The following is a 22981-nucleotide window of genomic DNA, read 5'->3' as shown; positions in this document are numbered from 1 at the left end:
CTTCCAGTGAGCCTGAAGTCAAAAGACCCCGGATAGAAGAGTCCAGCGGAGCAGTCGCAGCCCAAACTGGAGTCATCACGTCTACAATACCACAAGGACAGGCAACCAGTGAATGAAGAACCGGTGGGAGGAGCTGGAGTGATGCGGGGTGGGCATGGGATGGCAGGAGCCCTAAAGCAGCTTTCAAAGAAAACAAATCACAACTGTAACAGCTCAAAACATAGCGGATAAAGAGCTCTTTTTAAAGTCAGATTTTTAAATGGGAGGACAACAGCTGTTAGAATCACAAGGTGCCAAAAAGAACGGAAAACCCCTCCCAAGAGCCCATATCTGGAAGTCTGTTCTGTCTTTACCTATGGGATATTTTTTCCTTTTTGTTTTTTTAAAAAGATTCAAAAAAAAATACAGACAACTGATTGTATGACTGCTGGGATATTTTTAACTGTCTTTTCCCCTTTTGGCTCCAAGGGGACGGAATTTGCAGTTCAGCATCTAAAGGAATGTAACACAAATACAGTCTGCTCCCTGGAAAGAAAACTCCTCATTTTCTATGCCTTAATACTGTGCTTCTCAGAGCTTTGAACCATAGGACCATTTTTAAAAGGCCACCTAAGGCAATCAAATGCTGAAAGATGGGTGCAGTATCTCACAACAACATTAAAGAAACATGGTACCAAGCTTAAAGAAAAAGGCAAATGATTTTGTTTTTTAAAACAAAAATTCTGAATATGAACGAATGTTTATTTATGTGGGGATTCAGGAGGAAGAGTTACAGGGCTCAGCCACCTGGATTTCCAGATGCAATTTCTCTCCGTTCCCTCTGAGGGAGAATAAGATGACAGAGGAACTGTATTAATTTGGTTCCTGTAAAGATATTAAAAACAAAGGGTTTTGTACCTTCAATGATTTCTTACAATTATTCATCACTTGCTCTGGACAACAGCCAAAGTATCTTGATGACTGAGGATCACATGGGGAAGGGTGTCTCCAAAAGGTTCTGTGTGCATTTGATCACATCCTGTGCTGGAGCACCAGGTTTTGTTCAAAATAGCACTGTAGGCGAAGACATTGCCACTGTCTCTGAACTTCAGAAAATACTGGTTGGTCTTCTGCACTAAAACAGTCTGCTTTCACCTCCTGCTGGTAGCATGGTCCTCAACTAGATGGATGATGGTCAGGAGGCCAGGGCTGGGTAGGAGTCTGTCACTGACCCTCTGCCATGGCTAACAGCAAAGCTCCTGCATTATTCTTCTGAGAGGGAAGTTGAAAGCGGGGGTGAGAGGCAGCAGAGTTCATACAGTGTTTATTACAAATTCTGTAAGGGTGTAAGAGACCAAGGCAAAAGAGGCCTATTGTTTTCCATGTGGCAGAAATCACTGGATGTCTTAAACAGGTTTTTCCAAAAGGAATTTGGAGGTTTCCTTTCATTGCCTGGCTCCCTCTCCCATCTCTCCTCCCTTGAGGACCATTTGGGTTGGCCAGTAGGAGGAGGCTTTTACTCAAACTCTATTCCATGCTCTCTTCGTGTAGTACAAGTATGTCTTACAAGTAAAGCAGATTTGAGTCACTTCAGCCATGTGGAACAGTGGGTGCATGTGATGCCCTGTCACTGGCAAAGAAATCAACCCCTGCATAGCCTCCAGCTAACCCCTTTGGTTTTATGCCTGTTTGCAATCCCCTTGGCTAATGTGTCTTCTGGCAGCACAGCAGAGATCTTAGAAAATGGCTTTGGTAATGGCAAAAGAGACTTAAGAGGGATGGGATATGCCTTTGGTAGGTTATCCTCCTATCTGTACTGATTTATTGTCATGTTGCTGTCTCATACAGTCTGACAATGCTATTGCAGAGCAGAGAGGCAAGCCCACTGCATAAACATGTTGCAAAAAGATTTCCCCAGTGTGCAGTAAATGATACTGTCAGTACGTCCACGGGGATTAGGGGCAAGACACAACCATTCAATGTCTGCTGGAATCTGGGGAGGGGGAGGAAATCGCAAGGTAACAGCTGGCATCATTTGTTCCCTTCTAGGTTTCCTTTCTCTTTGCCAAACCCTATTCAATAGCCAAGTCCCACCACTTGAACAAAACCCAGCCATGTTTTATTCTCAAGCCAATTGTTTTGTGAGAAAAACTTCCGAAAGAAGGAAAGAATTTCTTGGTCTCGTGATCTGCAGTTACTTTCTGCAGTTAGAGGCACACGAAATATTCAGGACAGTTCATTTATCTACAGCTAGGCTTTCATAATTTGGGTGTGTGCCTTTAGTGACAAGTTATTAGATTGGATTTTAGTACTTTGAAATGATTTTGTGAAGGAGGATTGTTACAGGCCACAAAGTAATTGAAGCAGGCTGGCCTCCAGCTGTCACTTTTCCTGCTAGGAAGGCTAGGTGTGGCATAGCGGAAAAGCACACAGATTAGCTCTGTTTTCTGTAGCCTTTTCAAAGCCAGAAATCAATGTAATGGACTTCAAGGAAGAATGCACAAGTGAGAGTGCAGCATAGTTTATCTGTGATTAATCATTACTTTCAGATGACTGCTGGTTTAGATACAGGCACGCCTCAAACAGCCCTGAGGCTAGGGAGCTTTCCTGAAGCAGAGGAGCCTTTAGGTTTCCAGTACTTTGGGTGAGTCAGCGCAAGATGAGCAACCAACAGAATACTGTTCAGGATGTAAGGCTGCCAAAGTTTTGTGGATTTTTCTTTGCTGCTCCTTTTCTCTTGGAAAGTCTAAACAGCTAGGCCCCCTAAGCTTCTGTAAACTAGTCCAGCACCATAGAAATACATCAGCTGAACGACAGTGTTCTCATACACCAGGTGCTGCTTTATAGATACCTCTTGAAAGTCATTCCTCAGGTTGCAGGTATAGATCTGCCTTGTATGTATTTGGAACAGAATAACACTTTCTCACCCTTCTGTTTGTGGCTCACAATGCCTGCTGGTTAAAATGTGAGTTGAGGATAAGCAAATATCTTTGATCTGTTCACCCATTCTGCTTGAAGTGTCTGGAGCTTGTCAGTTCATCCTATCAGAGGATTTTTGCTTTGCTGCATTTCCCTTGCTACTGTAGGAAGCAGCCATGCCACTTGAAAATTTTATTTTTTTTGTAGGTTTGCCTATGTGTTGCCTATATCATTGCCTGATACAAGGTAAAATAACAGTCCTTACTAAATCCGGTTGAGAGCTGTGGAAAAAATGTAGTCCTCATCTGGAACACATGAGATGGTGACATCTTGTTTCAGGCCTCCAGATTAATTCTTTCAACACACTGCTCTGTCTGGAAGACAGCACCACTCTTTACATACCGTTCCTGATTCCCCAGGCTTTCAGTTTTGAGCATTGCAGAGGAATGAAAATTAATGTGAGGGTAGAATTAAGTCTTCAACTAGAAAGAAGATGTTTACCTTAATGGTTATACGCAGTACTCGGATTATTTTAAGTTAATCGTCTAACTTGTTTTTATTGTGTAAAAAGTTGCATCTCATGTCCTCAATTAATTATATTAACTGAGGGAGGTTTGAGGGGAAGAGGAGTAGGAGGCTTCACTGCATCTTCTGCTGTCTGTGTAACAAAGGTCAAGGCATGTTGAATATTTAACCTGCTATAACTTAGACTTTAAAACCAAGTTGTTAATGTGTGAATTCACTTTTCACCATTCCCTATTGTTCTTTGGGTTTGGTTTTTTTTTTTACCTTGGGCAATGATAAAGACTAACTTTACTTCGATTGTGGTCAGTTTATAGCAATTTTTGCCTCCATTTGCAAAAGCTGAATGCAGTTGTTCTTGGTTCTATTGCACTGGAATTCCTTAGTTATTGTTTTGTCTTGACCTTGGCTCTTGTGATACAGGAAGCTTTTTACAGTGAGATCAATTTAATCTGATTTAGTGATAACACAACACAGTGCTGAGCACAAAATTGAAGTTCATGATTAGCTCATATATTCTTTTCAACTCCTTTTTCTTCCCATATTCCTCCCTCCCCATACCATTAACACTGTCCCCTGTAGCATATCTAGTCATTTTTATGCACTGGCAGGAACAGCACCTTGCGTTAAGCTCTGCCCAAGGACTCAAGGATGAAAATACCTGTGGGATACATGTTGTTCCAGAGCAGGTTGAGAGGTCAATTTGGTCACCCTGTATTTAATTTTCATGCTGTGTTTTAGACATGTTACTCTTGGGCACAGCTCATTCAGGAGTGTGTTTTCAGAGACATGTTAAAGCTTTGTAAGAGGTAAGAAATAGTTAAATAACAGCTGAAGCCTTTACAGTGCTTCTGCAATCAATGTCACAGTCTGGCTTCAAGTTTTGGGGGAGTAAACTTGGTTTGCATGTTTTAGACATCTGTCTTGTGTACTGACTTAGAACTGTCATTCGGAGTTAACTTCTGCATTTTTTCCCCTTTTTCAGTAGGGACTTGCCAGCAGTAAAATAAAAATTGAAGCACAGAAGGTTAGGGACCTATATCTAAGCAAGTGAGAGCATCTGACCTGAGCTTTCATACAGTGTGGTGTGGGACTCTTTTCACTGACCACTGGGGATGTTAAATTGGTGTTGGAGCTTTTCATCTCTGTTGACAAGAGGGTTTCCCAGTGAGGTATTTGGTATCACTCTGATGCATGCTAGCATGTAAATGAATGTCAAAATGTAGGGTGAAAGGAGAAACGTTTTCTTGCTCTACCTAGGTTTGGGGATCTTGGATGACAAGGATTTAATCTAGCAATAGTTCTGTACCTTTCCATAGAGGATCAAATGCTGTTTCTTCAAGCTTATTGCATCTAAGGATTAAATTCCAACTGGTTGGTTGTTCCATCCTTGCTTCTGAGGTTTAAACTATGACTTATAAATTATAGTTTATGACTGTGATAAACAGAGATCACATAAAACTGCAGTATTGGGGAAGATCAAATGTCTTTTTGTTGTCTCTGCCTTTGGCCAGTTGTAGCTGTGTAGAAATATAGAATAACTTGGGTTTGGTAGAAACCTTTGGAGGTCTCTGCTATAAGCTCCTGTTGAAAGCAGGTCCAGCTGAGGTTTGAATGTCTCCAGAGGTAGAGGTTCCATGACTCTGGTCCCTGTTCTACTCTGACCACCCATGAGGTAAAAACTTTTTCTTGGCTATCTGAGAAGAATTTCCTATGCAGCTGCATGTGTTCTTTGTCTCTTGTCCTATCACATTGCACCTCTGAGAAGAGCCTAGCTCTGCCTTCTCTGCATCTTCCAAATAGGTAGTTGAAGACACCAGTAAGGTTTTCCCCATTTGCTTCCTTTTCTTAAGGCTGAACCAACCTGGTTGTCTCGGTCTCTCATACATCACGTGCGCAAGCCCCCGGGGCATCAGGTTGAATTGCTGCAGAAGGTCCCTGTCTGTCTTGTACTGGGGAGCCCAAAACTGGGCACAGTACTACAGATCTGATCTGAGAAATGCTAGATGGAGTGGAAGAAGAATCACTTGCCTCGGCCTGCTAGCTACACTTTTGCAAGTACAGCCCAGTACCTCTTTGGTCTGTTGCTGGAAGACAAGTGTAAGAAACGAGTCGCAGAGTGAACTGGAAATACTCTGGATTGCATTTGTACATATGCAACCATCTTGTCCCTCTCTTCCAAGGAAGAGTGCCAGCTTGGGTCTTGGAGCTTTTTGAACAGGAGGCAGCACTGAACGATCCTGATCACTTTTAAAAATATCTGTGCTTTACCTTATCAAATGATAGTTTCAATCCAATGTGGAACTTGCCTTGAGTTTCTACCCTGATGCAAAATCTTCCAGGTTTTTCAGTCCTGCTGCTAATAAGTTGGACTAGGGCATTAAGAATGAACCTCTAAAGGAACATGAGTAGCTTCATAATTTTGCCCTTGCTGCACACTGAGCTTTTGAGTTTGCAGATGCCATCCTGCAACAAATGATTTGTCTTCCCTTGCCAGCCAGTCTCTCGGGCAGCTCCTGTTTCTGCTCCCCATCACAGTTTTTCCCCTCTATTTGTAGTTGTTTCTGTCAACTCCAGAGTCCTTTAATCCAGCTCCTAATTTAATGCCATTGCTTGAAGGTCTGCATCTGGTGAAAATCTGTGTGTTACGTCGCAATTATACAACAGATTGTTCAGTCATGTAACTTTTTGTTTCCTTCTGGGTGAAAAATTATGCCAAAGCTGCTACTACTATAGCATACACTACTGTCGTAAAGTGTAGCTTACAACGGAGCCAGCTGTGCTGCAGAAAACAGTTACACTACAAGGTCATCTGGATTGCTGGAACTGATGGGATTGGGAAGTGATACCTTCTTGCATTTTGATCTGCACCTGATAAAAATGTAGCTGTGACTTCATGCTGGAGCCCCTCTCTCTGGCTGCCTAGCGGCTATTTGGCTGTGATGAGTTAGATCAGCATCTCTCTCTGCTAGGTGGGTTATTTACAGGACAACGCCTGTGTTTGTGTACATGTGTGTGGATATATGCATATATAATAATCAGCAGTGGAAAATACCTAGCTGTGATGGTGGGCTTTCTCTGTTAGGATGTCTTTCATGGGGCAGTAATACAGCAGTGAGCATTTTACTTTGGCCTGAGTTGAACATGTTGAAACATGAACATGAACATGTTGAAAAATACTTGGTTTTCTTGGAGCACTATATTTAAATTCCAAATTTTTAATCAACTTTTAATCTTTGTATTTATATGTTCAGAAAATTCTTTTGATACCTTTTCAATTTACCAACACTGAATTAAAACCCTTCAGAATGTATGGCTGGTCCTCTCCTTACATGTCACTTTAAGTTTCAGAGCCTGAGGGTAATAGTGCCAAGTCTACCCCTTCGCTCTCAAGATAGAAAAAAAACATTGACAATTCATGGGTGGCAGCTAAGGAAGAAACCCTTTAAATATTTTTTTCAGAGAATATTAAATTAGATCTGTGTAAACATAAAATTTATATTTATTAATGTGTGTGTGGGTGAGTGTGTGTGTCAATATAGATATATAAATGGTCCATGACTATTTCGTTCTCTTAAATGGTACTTTACACAGACTTTTATACAGTATGTTGGTAAATTCCTGCACCAGGCACTGATTCTAAAAGAATGATGTACCTATTTTTGTAACAAATGCAAGCAGCCGGTAGCAGCAGCTTTACTTCAGTGATTGCTTTCATTCCTCTCGCAGAGCAGAAGAGATGACTTGGTACTTGCATCTTCCTTGTGTAGGAGCCTTGCTTCTGGCTTTGTCATGCTTTTAGCAACCCCAGTCCTTGCTACTTTTTTGGCAAAAAAAAAAAAATCCCCCAAATGGCACTAATGAAAGCTGGAATCCTTTCTTGTCTCAAATTATCTCTAGATGCGGTATCGGGGAGTTCTTTACAGATTCTGCTCTGTAAGTAATGGGACCTTATTTCTAACGGAGGAAATTAATGGGAGGGTCCATGAGGGTGCTGTAAGGTTGAGGAATTCCTCCCTGTCTGTCTGTCAGGTGGCTAAGCTAACACTGAGGCACTATGAAATAGTTTCTCTTCCTCTGTGGTGAGATTATTCTCCTTTTATGATGCTTCTAATTTTTCATGGGATGTGAGGTATGTGTGTATATCCCCTTAAAAACAAATGCATGAGAGTTTTTTTAGTGTTCCCATTCACAGGGAGTAAATTTTACCTAACTGGCCAAATTTCAGTCATGGTTTAACTCCGCAAGGATCACTAAATTCACAGAAGTGTGTGTTTTGACCCACTTGGGCCTTTTGAGAATTATTCTTAAAAGCAGGTGAGATACTTGGCTTACTAATCCTAATTGCTCTTCCAGAAATAGAAATTCCTTTCTCTGTAAGGACGTGAGTGAACGCTTCACCACAGTGCTTACTGTCTGGTGATCGGGCTTTGATACTTAAGGGAGGACAGGATTGGTGGCAAGAATAGTAACCAGAATAGGAGCAGTGAAAGGAAACAGCTTTCCTCCTCAGCAGAAAACAGCCCATGAAAACCAGACTTCCCCTAGTATTTGGTTACTGCTTAGTGTCTGCTGCTGAGTTAAGCAATGCACCTTTGCTGTGATTTAGACCTTTCAGCCCTGCTTCTGCCCCACCTCGGTTTCACTTAAAGCGGTCTGAAACAGAGCCTTCCTTACAGCGAACAGCAGCATTGAGGAGAAATGTCTGTTTGCTGAAGACAAATGAGATTTAAATGGAGCAGAAAAAGCGAGATTTCCGTCTGTTTCACTGCCTTGCTGCTAAAAGTCTGGTGCAGAACATCCTAATGTTCTGCTGATTTATATGCCACTCTTTGGAGGTGGACGGGCTGCTAAGTAGGCAAGTTGGTTCTGTAGCAAATTAATTACTGTAAACCTAAACTGGCTTTATCTCCCTCCCCCCCCCCGCCAAATGGGCTTGAAGTAGAAGGAATCGGAGTATTGTTTGTAAGATCTTTTTGCTTTAATGGGAAAGAAAATGGAGAATGGGGGAGGGGGGGAACCACACCAAAAAAAAAACCCCTCATTCAAATATACTGCTACAGAAAATGGAATGGCTTTAAAATACAAAAATCTTACAAGACTGTATATTGTCTTGGGTTCTGGACATGCCGTTTGTACTGCAGTGAGACTGGCCTTGTCCAGCCTGCCAGCCAGCCTCTGTGTAGCCAAAAAGAGCATTTAAGAGTCTGTAGCCATCCAAAGGACTATTATCCAAAGGACTGTTAAAAGCTGTTTAGAGATAAATCAGAAGATGTATGTGAGCAATGGATGGTAAAGCTGGAAATTCAGATCCAACTCTGAATATTTACTTTAAAAAAAAAAAAAAAATCAGAAAAAATCTGAATCTCCCCCTGTTCTGCAGATCTGCATTCCCACTGAGTCCTTAGGGGAAGGCTGCAGTGAGACGAGGACCTGAAATACTTCACTGGCTTGACAGAAGTGTTTTGCAATGGAGATCTGGGGGAGCCTTACCCCTTTCACCTAGATTTGGCACTTAATTTAAAGATGGGAATGGATGGGGTAACTAAAGCCATGCTTGCATTTCAGTTCCTTGTGTTGCCTGTACAAGACACCTCCAGCCAGATGTTTTGGGGTTTGTGGGGTTTTTTTACAGCTGATATCAAAAGTATTTTTTGTGACTTGTTTTTGTTATCAGTGCTTTTTAAAAAGCAGGTGTGTATCCCAAGGGGGAAGAAAGCTCCATCTGGGGCAATGGATGTGAAGTTCATCTTTATCTGGCCATGTTGCAGCACTGCTCCTGTGAGATGCTTAACTGCACAGGCAGCCTGTGGCCCCCACGAGGGGTGGGAGAGTGTCCTGGTCGTGCTGAGGAGGCTGCTGCTCACCAGGGGAGACGGCAAATACGAGCATCCGAGGAGCAGGACCTGCATTTCCACATCAAATGGGATACAGTGGTTTTGGGTTTTTTTTAATATGGAGCCATACATTTTTTAAGTAATTTGAGATCTGAATGTGATTTCTAATGTATCAAGAACGTTAATATTTTAAAGCTATAACAAAGTTTTAAATTTCTACTATTTTTTTTTTCATTTATTTTAACTGTTCTGTTCTGTTACCTTAATTTGATGTATGTGGTTGGGGAATGTTGCTTCTCCTCTTAGCATTTGTTTCTATAACCAGAAATAAAATTATATATGAAAGAGAAAATTCCCTGAAATTGCTTGCTGCTTTTGAGTGACAGACTTGCATCCTTCCAGTGTAGTATTGTAGGGGAGTTAAGATTCCTGCAGCAGTTTGTGTTGTACAGTCTACCCCTTCTCACAATGTGAGGGGACAGACTATTTTAGTTTTTTCCTTTTATTATTTTCATTAGATGCTGTAGGAGGGACGTATATGTCTGGACACCTTGCACTGTTTTAGAGTTAACAGATAGCCTACTTTTGATCCTGTGTCAGTTATTTGGGAAGCTGTTAACTCGCAGCAGAGTGAACATCTGTATGTGTATGTGTTTGAGAGCTGTAATGTTTCCCGTGGGGATTATAAACATTCCTCCAGCTCTAGCTTTCATTTTGTCATGAAGTGAAACATTGTTATTTTGAAAGATAAACTATTTCAGTGTACTTCCTTGTAACTTACAATAATTGTTTCATTTAAGCATATGAGGTCAGACAATAGTTCTTTTCCACCTACCTTATAGTTAAGTTTTTCCTCCCTCCTAACGGAGCTACAGTTTAAGTTCAGGGTTTATTTTGACTCAACAAAGTAATTCTGAGCTTCAAAATTGAATAGGAATGTATTTTAAGACCTCAGTTGACATAAAGTAGCTGTATTTGACTAATGTTTGGTTTGTTTTTTGGTTTTGTTTTGTTTTTTTTTTTAAATAAATTGTGCACAGTGTAGCAAAGATACTCAGCCAGAGCCAGTTTTTGGCACCTTTTAAAATTTTTATTATCTTTGTGCTCCCCACGTGCATCAGGGATCTTTTCTGATGAAGCCGGCTGAGAAGGTGTGCAGGGAAAAATGGGGATGCTCATGCTTGCCTGCCTCTGCATGTCAGCCTGGTGCCTGCGGTAGCTCTGGCTGTTAATGGCCGGGGTGACGGATGCTGCAGCATCTTTGGAGGGGCAGAAGGGACCTGATGCTCTGCTGGCTAATTGCCAAGGCATGCTGTTAATGAACTGTAATGCCAGGGGGGTGTAGAGCAGGGAAGTACCAAAGGGCAAGGAGCCAAGCTTCCTCCTGTGACATCTTCTCCTCCCTGCAGGGTGATGCACAGCATGGCAGCCAGAGCTTCGGCATTATTAGCAGTCAGGAGGAGAGAGACGTTTCTAATGGAGAAACGTTAATACCTTTTTAACCTTTTTGGAAGCTCTGCAGACCACCTGCCGAGGAGCTATTTTTAACACCTCTTGCCCTTTTTGGAAAGCATCGGTTTTTTGAATGGGTTGCCAGAAAGGCTAATAAGGCATCTTTTATCATCATGCTCTTGAGACCCCAAACTCTGCTGTGTCTCTGCCATGCAGTGCTGCTCCCCAGAGGTCCGAGTCCCGAGAGCTGCTCTCCTTCATGCCATGCTGATACCGAAAAGCCGGTCGAAGAAACTTTCTAAGACTCGTTTTGGAGTTTTAGAAAGCGGGCATTCTTTATTGCAGCGCTAGATGCACGGGGGATAGTTCCACCTAGCGTGCATACCACAGCTGTAGCACAAACAGGTTATATAGAGTAACTAATTGCGTATTAATCAGATTAGTATACATATACATAAAAATTATTGCAACTGATTATCATAGTACTGCCTACATCCGATCATGCGCAGTGAAGGATCCATTTGAGTCGAAGGGCTGCTTTTGCGACCACCGACCCATCTGAAGTTCTTGTTGGCTGTCCTTGACGTCTTTATTCTTGTCTTTGTTCTTTGATCTTGAAGCTTAACGCAGTTTCAATCACATGTGGTCGGTTTCAACATTGTTCTCATCTAGCGTACAGGAACATCTAGTCATAAGAGCAAAGAACTGCAAAACTTATGAATAATTACTAGTTAATCACTTGACTACACTTTTGTAATTATCTCCCCGGTTACCCTCTGTCTGTTGTTCCAACCGTAATGTTAATATATGATCGTTTATCAAATCTCACTTAGTCATCTAGCAGCAAACCAGTTTTCATAGCAGGTACAAAACATCAAAACCATAAAAGTTAGGACAAACCACACGAAAAGTATGGACATAGGCTATCAATGCGGGGTATCCCCTCTTCCCTCCCCTCCGCGGGCAGGACCCGGAACTTCCCCGCCAAGCGGAACCTTCGTGCAGCGGCAGCCGCGTTCCCCCCCGGAGCTGGCCGGACCGGACCGCCCGCCTCTGAAGGGGGACCGCTTTGGCCGCGTACCGAGGCGGTGGGGAGCTCTGGAGCATCGGGCATGTTCACGGCGGCGGCCGAGAGTTTCCTCAAGCAGGCGAGGTACCCGGGGGGGGGGGGGCTGAGGTACCGGGTGAGGGCGGCACGGCTCCCTTAGGGCGGGCCGGGGTCCTGCCGGAGGAGGTACGGGGCCTAGGGCCGGCGGGGGTCGGGCCGGGGCTGAGGGGGGAGCCGGGCCCCGGCGCTGCCTCACCGCGGCGGGGGAGCGGGGGAGCGGGGGGGGGGGGGTCCGCTCCTCCAGCCCTGGGCTCCCGAGGAGGGCCAGGAACTGGCCGCGGCCGGGGTCCCGACGCCCGCTGCCCCGCCAGGGAGATCCAGGAGGAGGAACTGCAGAGATTCGCCTCCCGCGTCGCCGCCGTCCTGCAGGGCCCGGAGCTGGGCCCCGAGGCCGCGGACTGCCTCCAGAGGCTGCACCTCACCGTCGCCGCCACCAAGTACCCCCGCAAGTGAGTGGCCTTGTGTCTCTCTGTCGTTCGCAAGAAGCAAAGCGTTATTTTCTTGACCAAAAAAAAAAAAAAAGGGGGGGTGGGGTGGCTTAGTGCTTTAAAGAAAGCACTCTGTTTCGAAAACGCCGAGCTCGATATAAGCGTAAAGGGTTTTTTTTCCCTATTGTTAAGCAGAAGGTGCCTACTTCCTTTTGCAGTGAGAGTAACAGTGTTTGTGTCTCTGAGCGCTCTTTCAAGCTGTGCTAAAGAACAAATTCAGAAGGGAAGATGATAAGATGGCATTAGGCAGGGTCACTGTCAAGGGAGATCATCCCAAGAGCAAGAACATGCAGGAAATAAATGTCTGAATCTTTCCTTGCCTTGCAGTGATGCTTTACTGTGACTCTTGCAGGCTCGATGGCAAGTTTGTGGAACTGTTGCAGACACTGCTGTGTTCGTCCAAGTGCCCTGAGCAGATTCAGATGTTATGTGCTGCCATCCTGAGAGAGATGTCACCTTGCAATGATCTGATCCTCTCCTGTGATGAGATTCAAGATACAAAGCTCTTGAGCCTGGTATCCTCCGTTCTTTTGGCTCAGGTAAATGACCTATCAAGTCAGAAGTCTTCCTTTGTCAGTATGGATTTGCTCTCTGATTGTTCCCTGTTTGCTGAGTTTAAGGAGAGTGGAAATCAGTTGAAAGTATCTAGGAAAAAGTAGAAGCGTTTCCATGTTCATTTAAGGAGCCTAATTATTCTGCTTTGTGTAGGAAAAAATGGCAACTTTTTTTGTGTTCAGTATTTGATAACAAAGACTGCTTAAAATTGTGACGTATAGAGACTGAGGACCTCAGGCAGGCTTGTAGCTAACTGAAAGCAAAAAGGAACACTTTGGTGCTAGCTGCTGTAATAGACTTCAAGTCAGGGCTGCTTGAACCTGTAGAGCAAAACATTTGAGAGTGAATTTATTACTACTACTTTTTCTTTTTACTATTGGTACTGGCTTTCATGTTCAAATGTAAAAAAAAAAATATACGTAGAACCAATAAACGACATAGGGCTATAAATGTGGATGGCACTTCAAAGATCTAGATTGTCCATGGAGAAGAAAACATGAGGACCTTCCTGTTTTGAGTGCTGCTTGCATCGACTGCCCTCTGGGGAATAAGCTGGAAACTTTTTTATCTTCTTCTACTTCTTCTTTTACTATTATTGCGCCTATTAAAGGTAAAATATTTTTCTGAAACTTCTCATTCTGAGTTTCACTGTGTGCTTTGAAATGCCTCCTCCATTTCTAATCACTCCTCTGACTCTTACTTAGCTAGAGGAAATGAAAACATAGAAACGGAAAACAGTGATGTATTACTTATGTGCTCCCTTACAAAGCACCTCTCTCCCATATCCAGCCTTGAGAGTGTCCTGCAGTTCTACAGTGTAAAAACATACCCTGTGTGTTAATTTTTGTTAGATTACAACTAAAACCATGAAGAGGTTTTCATCTATTTTTGATGTTACTAAAACTTACTATATTTTAGCCATTTCAGTATCACTTCTCTAACATGGGGTGCAGTGAGCAGCAGCCTCACTCATGAAAATGGCCACACTTCAGCAGAGCCTTTAAAAACATCTTCTTCATGTTTTCATTTGTCACTGCTTTGGGTGGAAATCATCCTCCTTCTCTTTGTCCCTCTGACCCGCTTGGGTCTGCAAAGCTGATGTTCTTTTTGTAAAGCTTTTGGCTTTCCAGAAAACACAGCCTCTGGTGTTGCACTAGGAGCTGGAAACCTGCCATTGATTTGAGTTCAGTCAGGTTTTCCTCTGAGCAATAAGACGTGCGTCAGCAACACACATAAGTAGCCCCATCATTTGCAGTGGGCTGCAGCAGTGTATCTGTGGGAGGAGTGGGTTTGTCTCTTCCGTTTTCCTTCACTGCATAGATCCCCATCCCTGAACCTTAAAACTTCCTTGTCTGTATGTTGCTTTGGTTGATTTATTCACGTCTATTCATGAGAGAAGCACAGAAATGAGCCCTTGTCATGGGTGAGGTTTCCCCATGAAATTCCTCACTGGAAACTCACCTGCAGTTTCCTATTCCTTCTAGTGATCTGGTACAAATCTGACTATTAGATGAGGAGTGTCAGAGATTGGTGTTTGTTCACTGCCTTCAGCAGCCAGCTGTCCGAGACCCTGAGCAGCAGAGGTTTACTTTTTGTTGGCATGATGACATTCATGGAGAAAGAATGGACCCGTCAGAAGTCTGGGTCCACCTGTCATCTTTAACAAAGTTGTCTTGGGCAGAAGGGTTTGATGGCATCTCAGACCCACAGCTATAACAGCCTCCAAAAGAGGAAGCTGCTTTATTTTCCACATTGTGAGAATATGGACTAACCAGAGAGTCCTAGAACATGTTAAAACAGTCCATTTTCTGTTTGTAAATTTCTAATTTAACAGTTGAACTCACAAACTGACTGCATGGGGAGTAGTTAGTGCTAGTACTCTCTGCTCTAGAATTGATGGATCATAGTGTTTAATTTGAAGACATCCATTGCAGTTGTTAATTTCCACTTCAGGTGATGGTTGTCCACAAACCTGTTGTTCCATCAAAGTACCCTCCCCTCCTGGGATCTGTGAATTCACATTGCAGGAGATCTCTGTAAAATGTGGTGAAACAGCATGTGCAGTGAGTTCTTTTTATGTTTGACATTGATATTAATGCCTAATGGAAGAATTTGTATGGTATTGGTCTCTAGCACTAGTAGAAGATTATCTGCCTGGCTTTATCTCTGCTTTATTTTTAAGGGAAATAAGAAGGCTGAAGTGTCTGCTGTGGGGCAGCGTATTGTAAAAGTCCTCGAAAGAAGGCTGCCTGAGGGTCAGAGTGCTCGGTACCTTCTTCCTGTCCTGTCAAATGTCATCAGTCTTTCACCAGAATCTCTAACTGAAGGTAAATGTACAGGAAGGCCTGAGATTACCATCTGGCTGTGATCTGTGTAGTGATCAGAAGGCTCTCTGAAGGCTTTGGCTAGGAGTAAGACTGGAAACTGCTGTTAAAAGTGACATCTCTGCCACAGGGAAGGTGAGCTTACTGGGCGAGATATATTCCACCACTCAAAAATGGGACTGGGCCTTCAGCTGCTTTGGCCCCTTCTGGGTGCCAAAGTCTCTGTTCTGTATGGATTTCTAGCACAGTAACATGTTCCCTAGCTAAGGTCTCCAGGTGCAGTAGGAGTGTGAAGTTGTAGCTATCCTGAAGAGCATCAAGCAAAGTGAGAGACAGAAACAGAGATGTGCTTGTGTATCTGTGCAAGAGAGCAGCAAAAACAACTAGGGGTACTCTTCATAAGAGAGGCAGGACTGGATGGGTAGTGGTGAGCGATACGCCCTGGTGAGTAAACTGAAGGAGAGCATTCCAGGCTTAAAATGGTGAGGAGCTGTGTTGTGAGCAAGAGTCTGTTTCTGGGAGTTTCCTGTGAGGTTTGCGCATGTCATGCTGTATGCAGGAGAAGCTTTGGGGAGGACGCTGGGCCGGGGTGTATGGGCTGGCTGAGCAGGCAGGACTACTGCCTTAGCTTCTGCGTGTTCTTTGCGAGGCATTTATGCCTTTCTCTGCAGAGCTGAAGCCATCCGCTGCCTGAATAGATTTGACAGTATCTTTGCACCTTCCTCCTAATAGCAGCTGTGGATGGAGACAAAGGAGCAAGTGCCTCTTGACTGATCTGGTATCAGGAGTCCTTGATTCCAGCACTCACTCCCTGACTTTTTGTCTGAGGAAGCAGGCAAAACAATAATGAGACTGACCCAGTGGCTAGGAGTGAGAAAAGGACACAGAGCTCTGAAATGAGTGTGAGCGATCCTGGACTCTGAAGTAGTATGAGGAGGAGTACAGGGCAACCACCCTGGGGTACCAGTTTCTTTACTGATTGCTGGATCAGAGAGACAGTGATCTAAGCTGGAGGAAAAGCACAGCAATTGAGGGGTAGCAGGGTTATGTTGCAGAGACTGCTTCTCTGCCCGACTTAGCAATGATCCCGTGACTTTTCTTGTACAGAGCAGACCAATGTAGTCAGTAAAAAGATGGCTGACTGGCTGAGGTATGCGAGTATTCATCAAGGAGTTGCTCAACCCTCTGGAGGCTTCTTCTCCAATCCCAGAACCAGACAGGTAAGTGCTGACTTGCCGTGGTCATCTCACAGGGGCATTTGTTAGTTACCTGCTGTTTCAGGTTCCCAGAATCAGCTGCTTTTGGGAAATGGTAACCTAGAAGTGCTGCTGTTCTTTGTCACTTTTTGTGGGGTAGGTGGTCAAGACACATAGGAAAGCAAAGTAGGGGGATTTATAGGTCTAGGATTTAGGAGTTCTGCTGTAGAGCCAGAGCTTGAAGTAGTTTTGAGGGGAGAGTCTTTCAGTGACCATGTACCTCAGAGAAAAAGTTGATTGCTAATGAGGCCTGTGTCAGAGAGGGGTAAAGTTTGGATTGTTTCAGCTAGGGAAAAGGATCCAACACAGTTGGCTTTTCTCTCTCTGGATAACTGCTCCCCTGCAGGCCCCATAGTGCATATAAATGAGGGCTACTTGTCTCCGTGGGCTCAGTGGAGTTTTCCCTGCCTTCTCACTTAGCCTCTCTCTGGGGATCTGACCTGCTGCATCTTTTCTCGCAGCCTGGTCCTGTCACAGAGGTGGATGGTGCCATTGCCACAGACTTCTTCACGGTGCTCTCAGTGGGGCAGTACTACACACAGGACCAGTGGCTCAATGTGCAAGCCTTCTCCATGCTGAGAAATTGGCTGCTGTGCTATGGGGGCAAGACCCCTAATTCAGGTACAAACTGAAGGGCTGCAGGCCAATGTGGGTTGCACCCCCAAGAGGGCGTGTGCTCTGAGATGATTAGGTGGCTGTACCAGCAACCCAGCAAATGGCAGGAATGTGGGCAAGAGTTTAGAGCTCCTGGACTAGGAGCAGGGAAACTTTGGGAAGGAATATCACAAAACCTCCTGACTGATCCTTGCTGACCCTTCCACAAGGAATTATTCGTTCAGTGAGTCCCCTGGTTTCAGGCAAAACCCCACGGGTCCCTGAGAAAAAAGGCCTGGGTGGTAGGAGACAGCATCTCCTTAGTGGTCTTGTAACACTCCCTTCTTCCCCAGCCTCCTTTTCTTTGCAATGCACCTGGGGACAGACAGCTCCCTTGCTGTTGCTGGGCAGCTGTGTGGGTTACATTGCCCATGACGTGAGCTGATATGTAGTAACCTTTATTCTGTAGAAGACAAATCAGGAATGGACAGGTCTGTTATGTCCATGGTCTCAGCTACGTCCACATCTAGTCGCCTGCTTCCCCCAAAGGAGCGTCTGCGGGAGAAAGCCTTCGAGTACTGCCAGCGGCTTATTGAGCAGAGCAACCGCCGTGAGTCTTGCCATGATCCCTCCTTGGAGTTCTCTTGGTAGTGTTGAAAATGTTCCTGGTTCACTGCCTCTTTGGGCTGGGATCTCACTCCCTAGAGTCCGCAGTCAGGCTCTAGGCGTGGGACCTGTTGCAGCTGCTGGTGCAAGTCATTGACCAGCCCTGCGCTGGCGTGTTGGGAGGGATTTGGAGGCAATGGCCATGTTCTGCCTCCTACCCTTCGTTTGCAGGGGGAGCTGTGGAACTTGGTTCTCGTTAGCCTAGAATCAGGATCAGTATGTGTTCCCACCTGTCCTGAAATCTGGGTTAGTGCTCAAACTGACCGCCTAATGTTCCTCTTTGGACTCAGAGTTTAACGTGGACTCCTTTCTCTGGCAGGACCCCTGAAGAAAGATGATGGAGACCTGCAGAAAGCTGTAAGTACACAGAGGTGGGGCTGAAGCTCTGGGGCTTGTGGCTTCGCCCACTCTGATCTGGCTCTCTGCTCTCCTGCAGTGTCTCATTGAGGCGGTGACAATCATGGACATCATCTGCAAACAGGACTCCTCCTACGTGTACCGCGCAGTCTCCTTCCTGAAAATCCTGCACGGCAGAATCTGTGGGGATGCCACTTACGCCAGGGCGCTACTGCCCATTGCCCAGTTCTTCCTGAACCACAGTGAGTCATCAGCTCTCACCCCCTCCTCCACGATCCGGTCTTGCATACTCAGCACAGCCTTTTGTCCTGGCAGTTTGCTGGCTGCCAGAGTTGGTAATTCAGCCTTGGCTGTACTCTGGGATGGATGATCCCACTCCAGGAGACCCAGGAACTGGGGTGTCCTCTGCTCTTTAGAAAAACGTAACTCGGATTTAGCTTAGCCCCTGGAGCTCGTGTTGGCAGGGCTGCCGGGTGGGCTGTGCTCAGCAGCGTGCTGTGTCCTCCCAGGCAAAACGGCAACTGTGGACTCTGATGCAATCTACAAACACTTATTGACTGATATCCCGGCTCAGCTCTTCCACAACCCATCGCTGGCCTTCGAATTTGTCCAGTTCTGCAAAGACAACAGCCAGCTCTTCACCGAGACCTCCAGCATATTCAGGCAGAGCTTCCCAAATCTCTTCAAGGTACTGGAGTAGCACAGGAGAGAGCCTGCTGCACATTCTTTTCTGTGCCCCAGAACTTTCTGTTCACACCCCAGAGCCCTCCATGTGCCTCCGTGGCAGTGCTAGGAAGAGCACAGGCAAGAAGGACTGTTGTAAAAGCAAGTGTGGGTTTGAAGAGGGAAGAAGGTTCTGGGTGTGATTAGCACTGCCAGTAGAGGAGAGTCTGTGTTAGTATTACTGCCAGTGGGTTGGGAAGCGTAGTGGACACAGTTAGGATACAGCACTTGGCTTCTGGGAAACTTTAATAAGCTGCAGCTTAGCAGCCACTGAACCAGCTGCCAGATGCCTGTGTTGAGCTTCCAGCAGCCTCCCAGGTTTTGACTAAACCCTCAGACTTCTCTGGTTTTGCTTTTCAGAAGTGACTTTCCCTTCCTCGTCCCTTTTGGTCACAGTGTGAGAATCGTCTGGGTGTGTGATGGAGTAGCAGGGATAGTGCAGCAGTTTGTGCTTGTTCCTTGCAGTTCCTGGCATGGAACAGCCCACCCCTTATCTCTGAGTTTGTGGACCTTCTCCCATTTCTGCTGGATGCAGGCACAGCCATTGAGATCTTCCATTTGCTGCTTGACCTGCCCTGTTTGACAGCAGCTCTGGACATCCAGCTGAGGTAATGCTACCTTCCCTTCCTCTCGCTTGCTAATCAAGGTCTTGACATTGACCATAGCCTGGTACATGCTTCTCTGAGCCTCAGCTGCCCTCTGGCTGCTGCTGTCACAGAACAAGAGGCATCTGCTACAGCTGGGTTAACACAAAGCTGCACAGATGTCAGCCTGGTTTTCCTAGTCATGTGCTGTGCATACGAAGAGAAGGTGACCAGCTCTTACACTTCAGCACTGGACTGTCTTTGGGGCTCAGGGAGCTGTTGTCATTCCCCTCTCCATATCCAGCTCCAAATGGTTGCCACGTGCTGGAGTGTCTGCCGTGAGCCACCACCTCAACACAGAGGTGTGGGCTACCTGGTCTTCCCTCCTTGCTCTTACCCTTCTTTTCTGGCTTTGTTCTCCTGGGGGCATACAGAGGTTTCTTCCTGAGGTCATTAGGAACTGTGAGTCTCCAGCAAGATGGGATAGGACTGGGACTGGCTCTCACTGCTGTACTTCTGCTCTTCCTTGTCTTCCCTGACATTAGCAGCTCTTTCTGGAGTGCTTAGAAAAGGGAATCACCCTAGAGGCAAGATGTTGGTGGGCTTCGATGGCTGAGGGATACAGAGCGCCATTTTCCCCTTTCCCAGGAGTGATAGAGAAGCAATTCTGGAACTATTGGCTGAGCCCCGGGGGGGTCTAAGCTCATAATTTTCTGTCATCCTGGTTCTCTGGCTTCCAGAGGGCCTGGATTAGACCAAGTTGCTGTCTCTGTTTCAGTGGAAAAGGAGTTACTCCATTGTTCAGGATTCCAGCTATGGCCTGGCCCATTCTCATAATGCAGCACATTCTGTGTGTCTTCTGCTAGGTCAGGTGCTCTTCCTACCTCCGAGAGGGCTGCCAGCGACCCAGCTGTGAAGCCGGCCACCTGTCTGGAAGCCTTTCGCCATCCCCTCTACAAGAGCATGTTCCAGTATCTCCTCCGCACCAAGTCTGCTCCCGAGGATGCCCCAGAGAGGTAGGAGGCTGCTGTAGGAGACTGCCACGAGGGTTTGATTCAGCCATCCAGCTCTGGGAGGCAGCACTGGGTTTACTGGGAAAGGCATAGCTGCTTTCAGCTGGGGTGAGGTGGATTTGATCTCCCCTGTGTTAGCTTAGCCAAGCACTCAAAGGCCGTGTAGGGGTACAGGGAAGGGCAGCCAGGAGAGTAGCTGGGAACAAGCCTTCAACAGTAACTCTTCTGTTGCCCACAGGCTGATTCCACTTCGGCAGCTGCTGGGATCCATGGCCAGCAGCCCAAGAGTTGTGCAATGTGCAGAGACTGTCCCTGTCTTACTGGAGCTCTTTTTCACGGTGGTGGCAGAGGTAAGCCCTCCTAGGGGAATTTGGCTCCCAGTCGTGCCCCGGGGATCTCTTGTTATGTGAAGAGCAGTTGTAGAAGCAAAATTGTTAAGACGCTGCAGCTTCAACAGAGGGGTGCATGAGGGGAGGGTGGGATGGTCTAATACTGGCATGAACCAGCACTGAGCTAGCTACTTCATCTGGAGAAGCAGAAAAGCTCCATGGAGCAGTGTCAGGCTCCACACTGTTCTCTCAGCCTGCTGTAATGGAGGTGGGCAAGAGCAGAATGAGTGCCTGATACCTGCTTTGTGCACTGCCGCCCTCCTGCTAGATCAGGCTGTTTCCGTGCCACCTGTCTTATCTGGCTGGTTAGTTTGGGTTTTGGCTTCTGGAAGTCACTGGTATTGCTGAAACAAGAGCTGTTTTCCAGTTTGCAGATGGGCCGCTGATAAACCAGCTGGTGGTGCTGCTGCTGCATAGGAGTGACCAGCTTTATGAGATCCCAGCATTTAAAGATGATGTGTACAGGTGAGATGGGACAGGAGGCCCAGCCAAGCTCCCAGCCCTTCTGCTGGCTGCAGCCTGGCATCCCAGGGCATCCCAGGAGCCTTTTCAGTTGTGCCCCAGTCCCTGCTGTGACACATCTTTGGAGGGTACAAAATGGGGACTGCACCTTCAGCCCTGCTGGAAACGTCCTGAGTGTACAGCCACTTCGCCAGTGGCTGGGTGCTGCCAGCACCTCCTCAGTTTGGTGATGACCACCTTGCCCATGGTCTGAGCTCTGCCCATCTCTCTCCTCCAGGGTGCTGAGCTCGCAGCTGGTGATGCTCTGCAAGCTGCGCCCTGCACTCGTCGTGGAACTGTCCACGGAGATTCTGGAGTTCTCAGGAACAGTCAGCAACATCCAGAACAAGGAGGCTATCTTCACCCACATGGTAAGCAGGGCCTGCCTGCTTCTGCCACAGGTTGTTCCAACTGCGGTGCAATCTGTTGGTGACTTTCCCTTTCCTCTTCTCTGTCCTAGCATGAGCTAATCTGATTTGCTATTCTCTAAAAATCATTCGATTCCCTTTCCTTCTGCTTGCTCTGAGCACATCTGCCTTTGCTTCAGGTCTGGGCTATTGGAGAGTACATGTCTGTGTCCTATGACAAGCGCTGCACTGTGGAGCAAATCAACCGGTTCTTTGAGACTCTAGAGGCCGTGCTATTTGAAATCACCCAGCTCCGACCACTGGCCAGCACCCCCAGCTACGCACCTCGTGCCATCAGTGTCCTTATGGCCACCTTGACCAAGTTGGCAGCTCGCAGTCAGGACTTGATCCCCAGGTGAGGAGGGATGGCGGGGAAGGGCAAAGGGCTGAAACGTGCAGATCTCATGGGTCCAAACACAGATGTTCGCGAGCGTTAAATAATCAAGCTTGGCAACTGATGGAACCTGAAACTGAAACAGGACAGAGGAAGCAAGCTGTGGAGGAGCACAGTTTGGGGAAGTGGGATTCATCTGCTGTCTAACGCTCTGCATCAGGAGGAGGGGTTGGGGTATCATCTGGTGTTCACCTGCAGCAAAGTCTTTTGGAGTACACAGGCTTAAGTAGTGACCTTGCTGGGTGCAAAGGTCCTGTCAGCTGATGTCCATGTCCTTCTCTCCTGCAGAGTGTCCATGTTCCTGTCCAAGATGAGGACATTTGTGCAGAGCCCTGCTGTCACCTCTGTTTACTGCGAGGAGGACCTTGAGGAGATCCTTATCCGCGCAACTGAGCTCATGAACCTACTGAAAATGCCAAGCGTGGCACAGTTTGTGTTCACGCCGCCTGTAGACGTGGCCAGTACACGGTTTCAGAGAGACGTGAATGACTCCCTTCCTTTTGCCCTGAGGATAGTCACCCGTCTCCTAGAGCCAACACCTGGCTTCATGCCAGGGTGAGGGCATGAGGTATCTGAGAGGCTCCAGCCTCTGTTGTAACTCATCGGACACTGCTGACTCTCAAGGCCAAGGCCCTGCTCTGAACTGGAAATGAGGAACAAATGATTGTGCATGAGACGAAAACAGGAATAAGTAGAACTGAGGCTGCTCTTCTGGTCTGAGGCTGTTTGTATTTCCGTCTCCTAAGCTTGTTTTTTCTCCCTGGCTGGTAGGGATTGAAAATCCCAGTGGATTTGTGTGAATGTGGTAGGAGAGTGAATGCATGCATTAATACCCTCCCAGCACACCATGCCCCTTTGGAGACGTACTTCTTTCCTCCCCTCCTCTGACTTTTTTCTACCTCCCCTTTGCCCT

At 46.2% G+C, this 22981-nt stretch overlaps 2 protein-coding genes across 3 annotated transcripts in view; both read left to right on the top strand.

Annotated features, from left to right (window-relative positions):
* FOXK1 (forkhead box K1) overlaps positions 1 to 9619 on the top strand; it is a 58063-nt gene extending 48444 nt beyond the window's left edge. The window contains 1 exon segment of the mRNA XM_030001744.2: positions 1 to 9619. Within this exon segment, the coding sequence (XP_029857604.2) occupies positions 1 to 36 (36 nt within the window). The 3' untranslated portion in view covers positions 37 to 9619.
* A 2118-nt stretch (positions 9620 to 11737) lies between these two features.
* AP5Z1 (adaptor related protein complex 5 subunit zeta 1) lies at positions 11738 to 22769 on the top strand. 2 transcript variants are annotated; one of them, XM_030001658.2, is made up of 17 exons: positions 11744 to 11862; positions 12129 to 12266; positions 12658 to 12844; positions 15043 to 15187; positions 16292 to 16404; positions 16902 to 17061; positions 17504 to 17644; positions 18020 to 18057; positions 18137 to 18299; positions 18567 to 18745; positions 19246 to 19388; positions 20231 to 20380; positions 20616 to 20727; positions 21134 to 21231; positions 21506 to 21638; positions 21815 to 22029; positions 22357 to 22769. In XM_030001658.2, the coding sequence occupies exons 1-17, from the start codon at positions 11822 to 11824 to the stop codon at positions 22625 to 22627; spliced, it is 2427 nt and encodes an 808-aa protein (XP_029857518.1). In that variant the 5' UTR covers positions 11744 to 11821; the 3' UTR covers positions 22628 to 22769. The 2 variants fall into 2 exon arrangements, with proteins under 2 accessions (XP_029857519.1, XP_029857518.1); XM_030001659.2 differs by lacking the exon at positions 12129 to 12266 and having other exon boundaries at positions 11738 to 11862.
* The last annotated feature ends 212 nt before the right edge of the window (positions 22770 to 22981 follow it).

The sequence above is a fragment of the Aquila chrysaetos genome, chromosome 25 (assembly GCF_900496995.4).
Source record: "Aquila chrysaetos chrysaetos chromosome 25, bAquChr1.4, whole genome shotgun sequence".
In the NCBI taxonomy this organism is placed as follows: domain Eukaryota; kingdom Metazoa; phylum Chordata; class Aves; order Accipitriformes; family Accipitridae; genus Aquila; species Aquila chrysaetos.
The sequence above is the reverse complement of the archived record's forward strand: the minus strand, read 5'-3'. Positions and strand labels throughout refer to the sequence as shown.

What these genes read in the sequence shown, in the direction of transcription:
- AP5Z1 (XM_030001658.2), top strand. Translation starts at nt 11,822, where the DNA reads ATGTTCACGGCGGCGGCCGAGAGTTTCCTCAAGCAGGCGAG. An exon ending in TATTGAGCAGAGCAACCGCC is followed by an intron (nt 17,645 to 18,019) that starts GTGAGTCTTGCC and finishes TTTCTCTGGCAG; the next exon opens with GACCCCTGAAGAAAGATGAT. An exon ending in CCCGAGGATGCCCCAGAGAG is followed by an intron (nt 20,381 to 20,615) that starts GTAGGAGGCTGC and finishes TGTTGCCCACAG; the next exon opens with GCTGATTCCACTTCGGCAGC.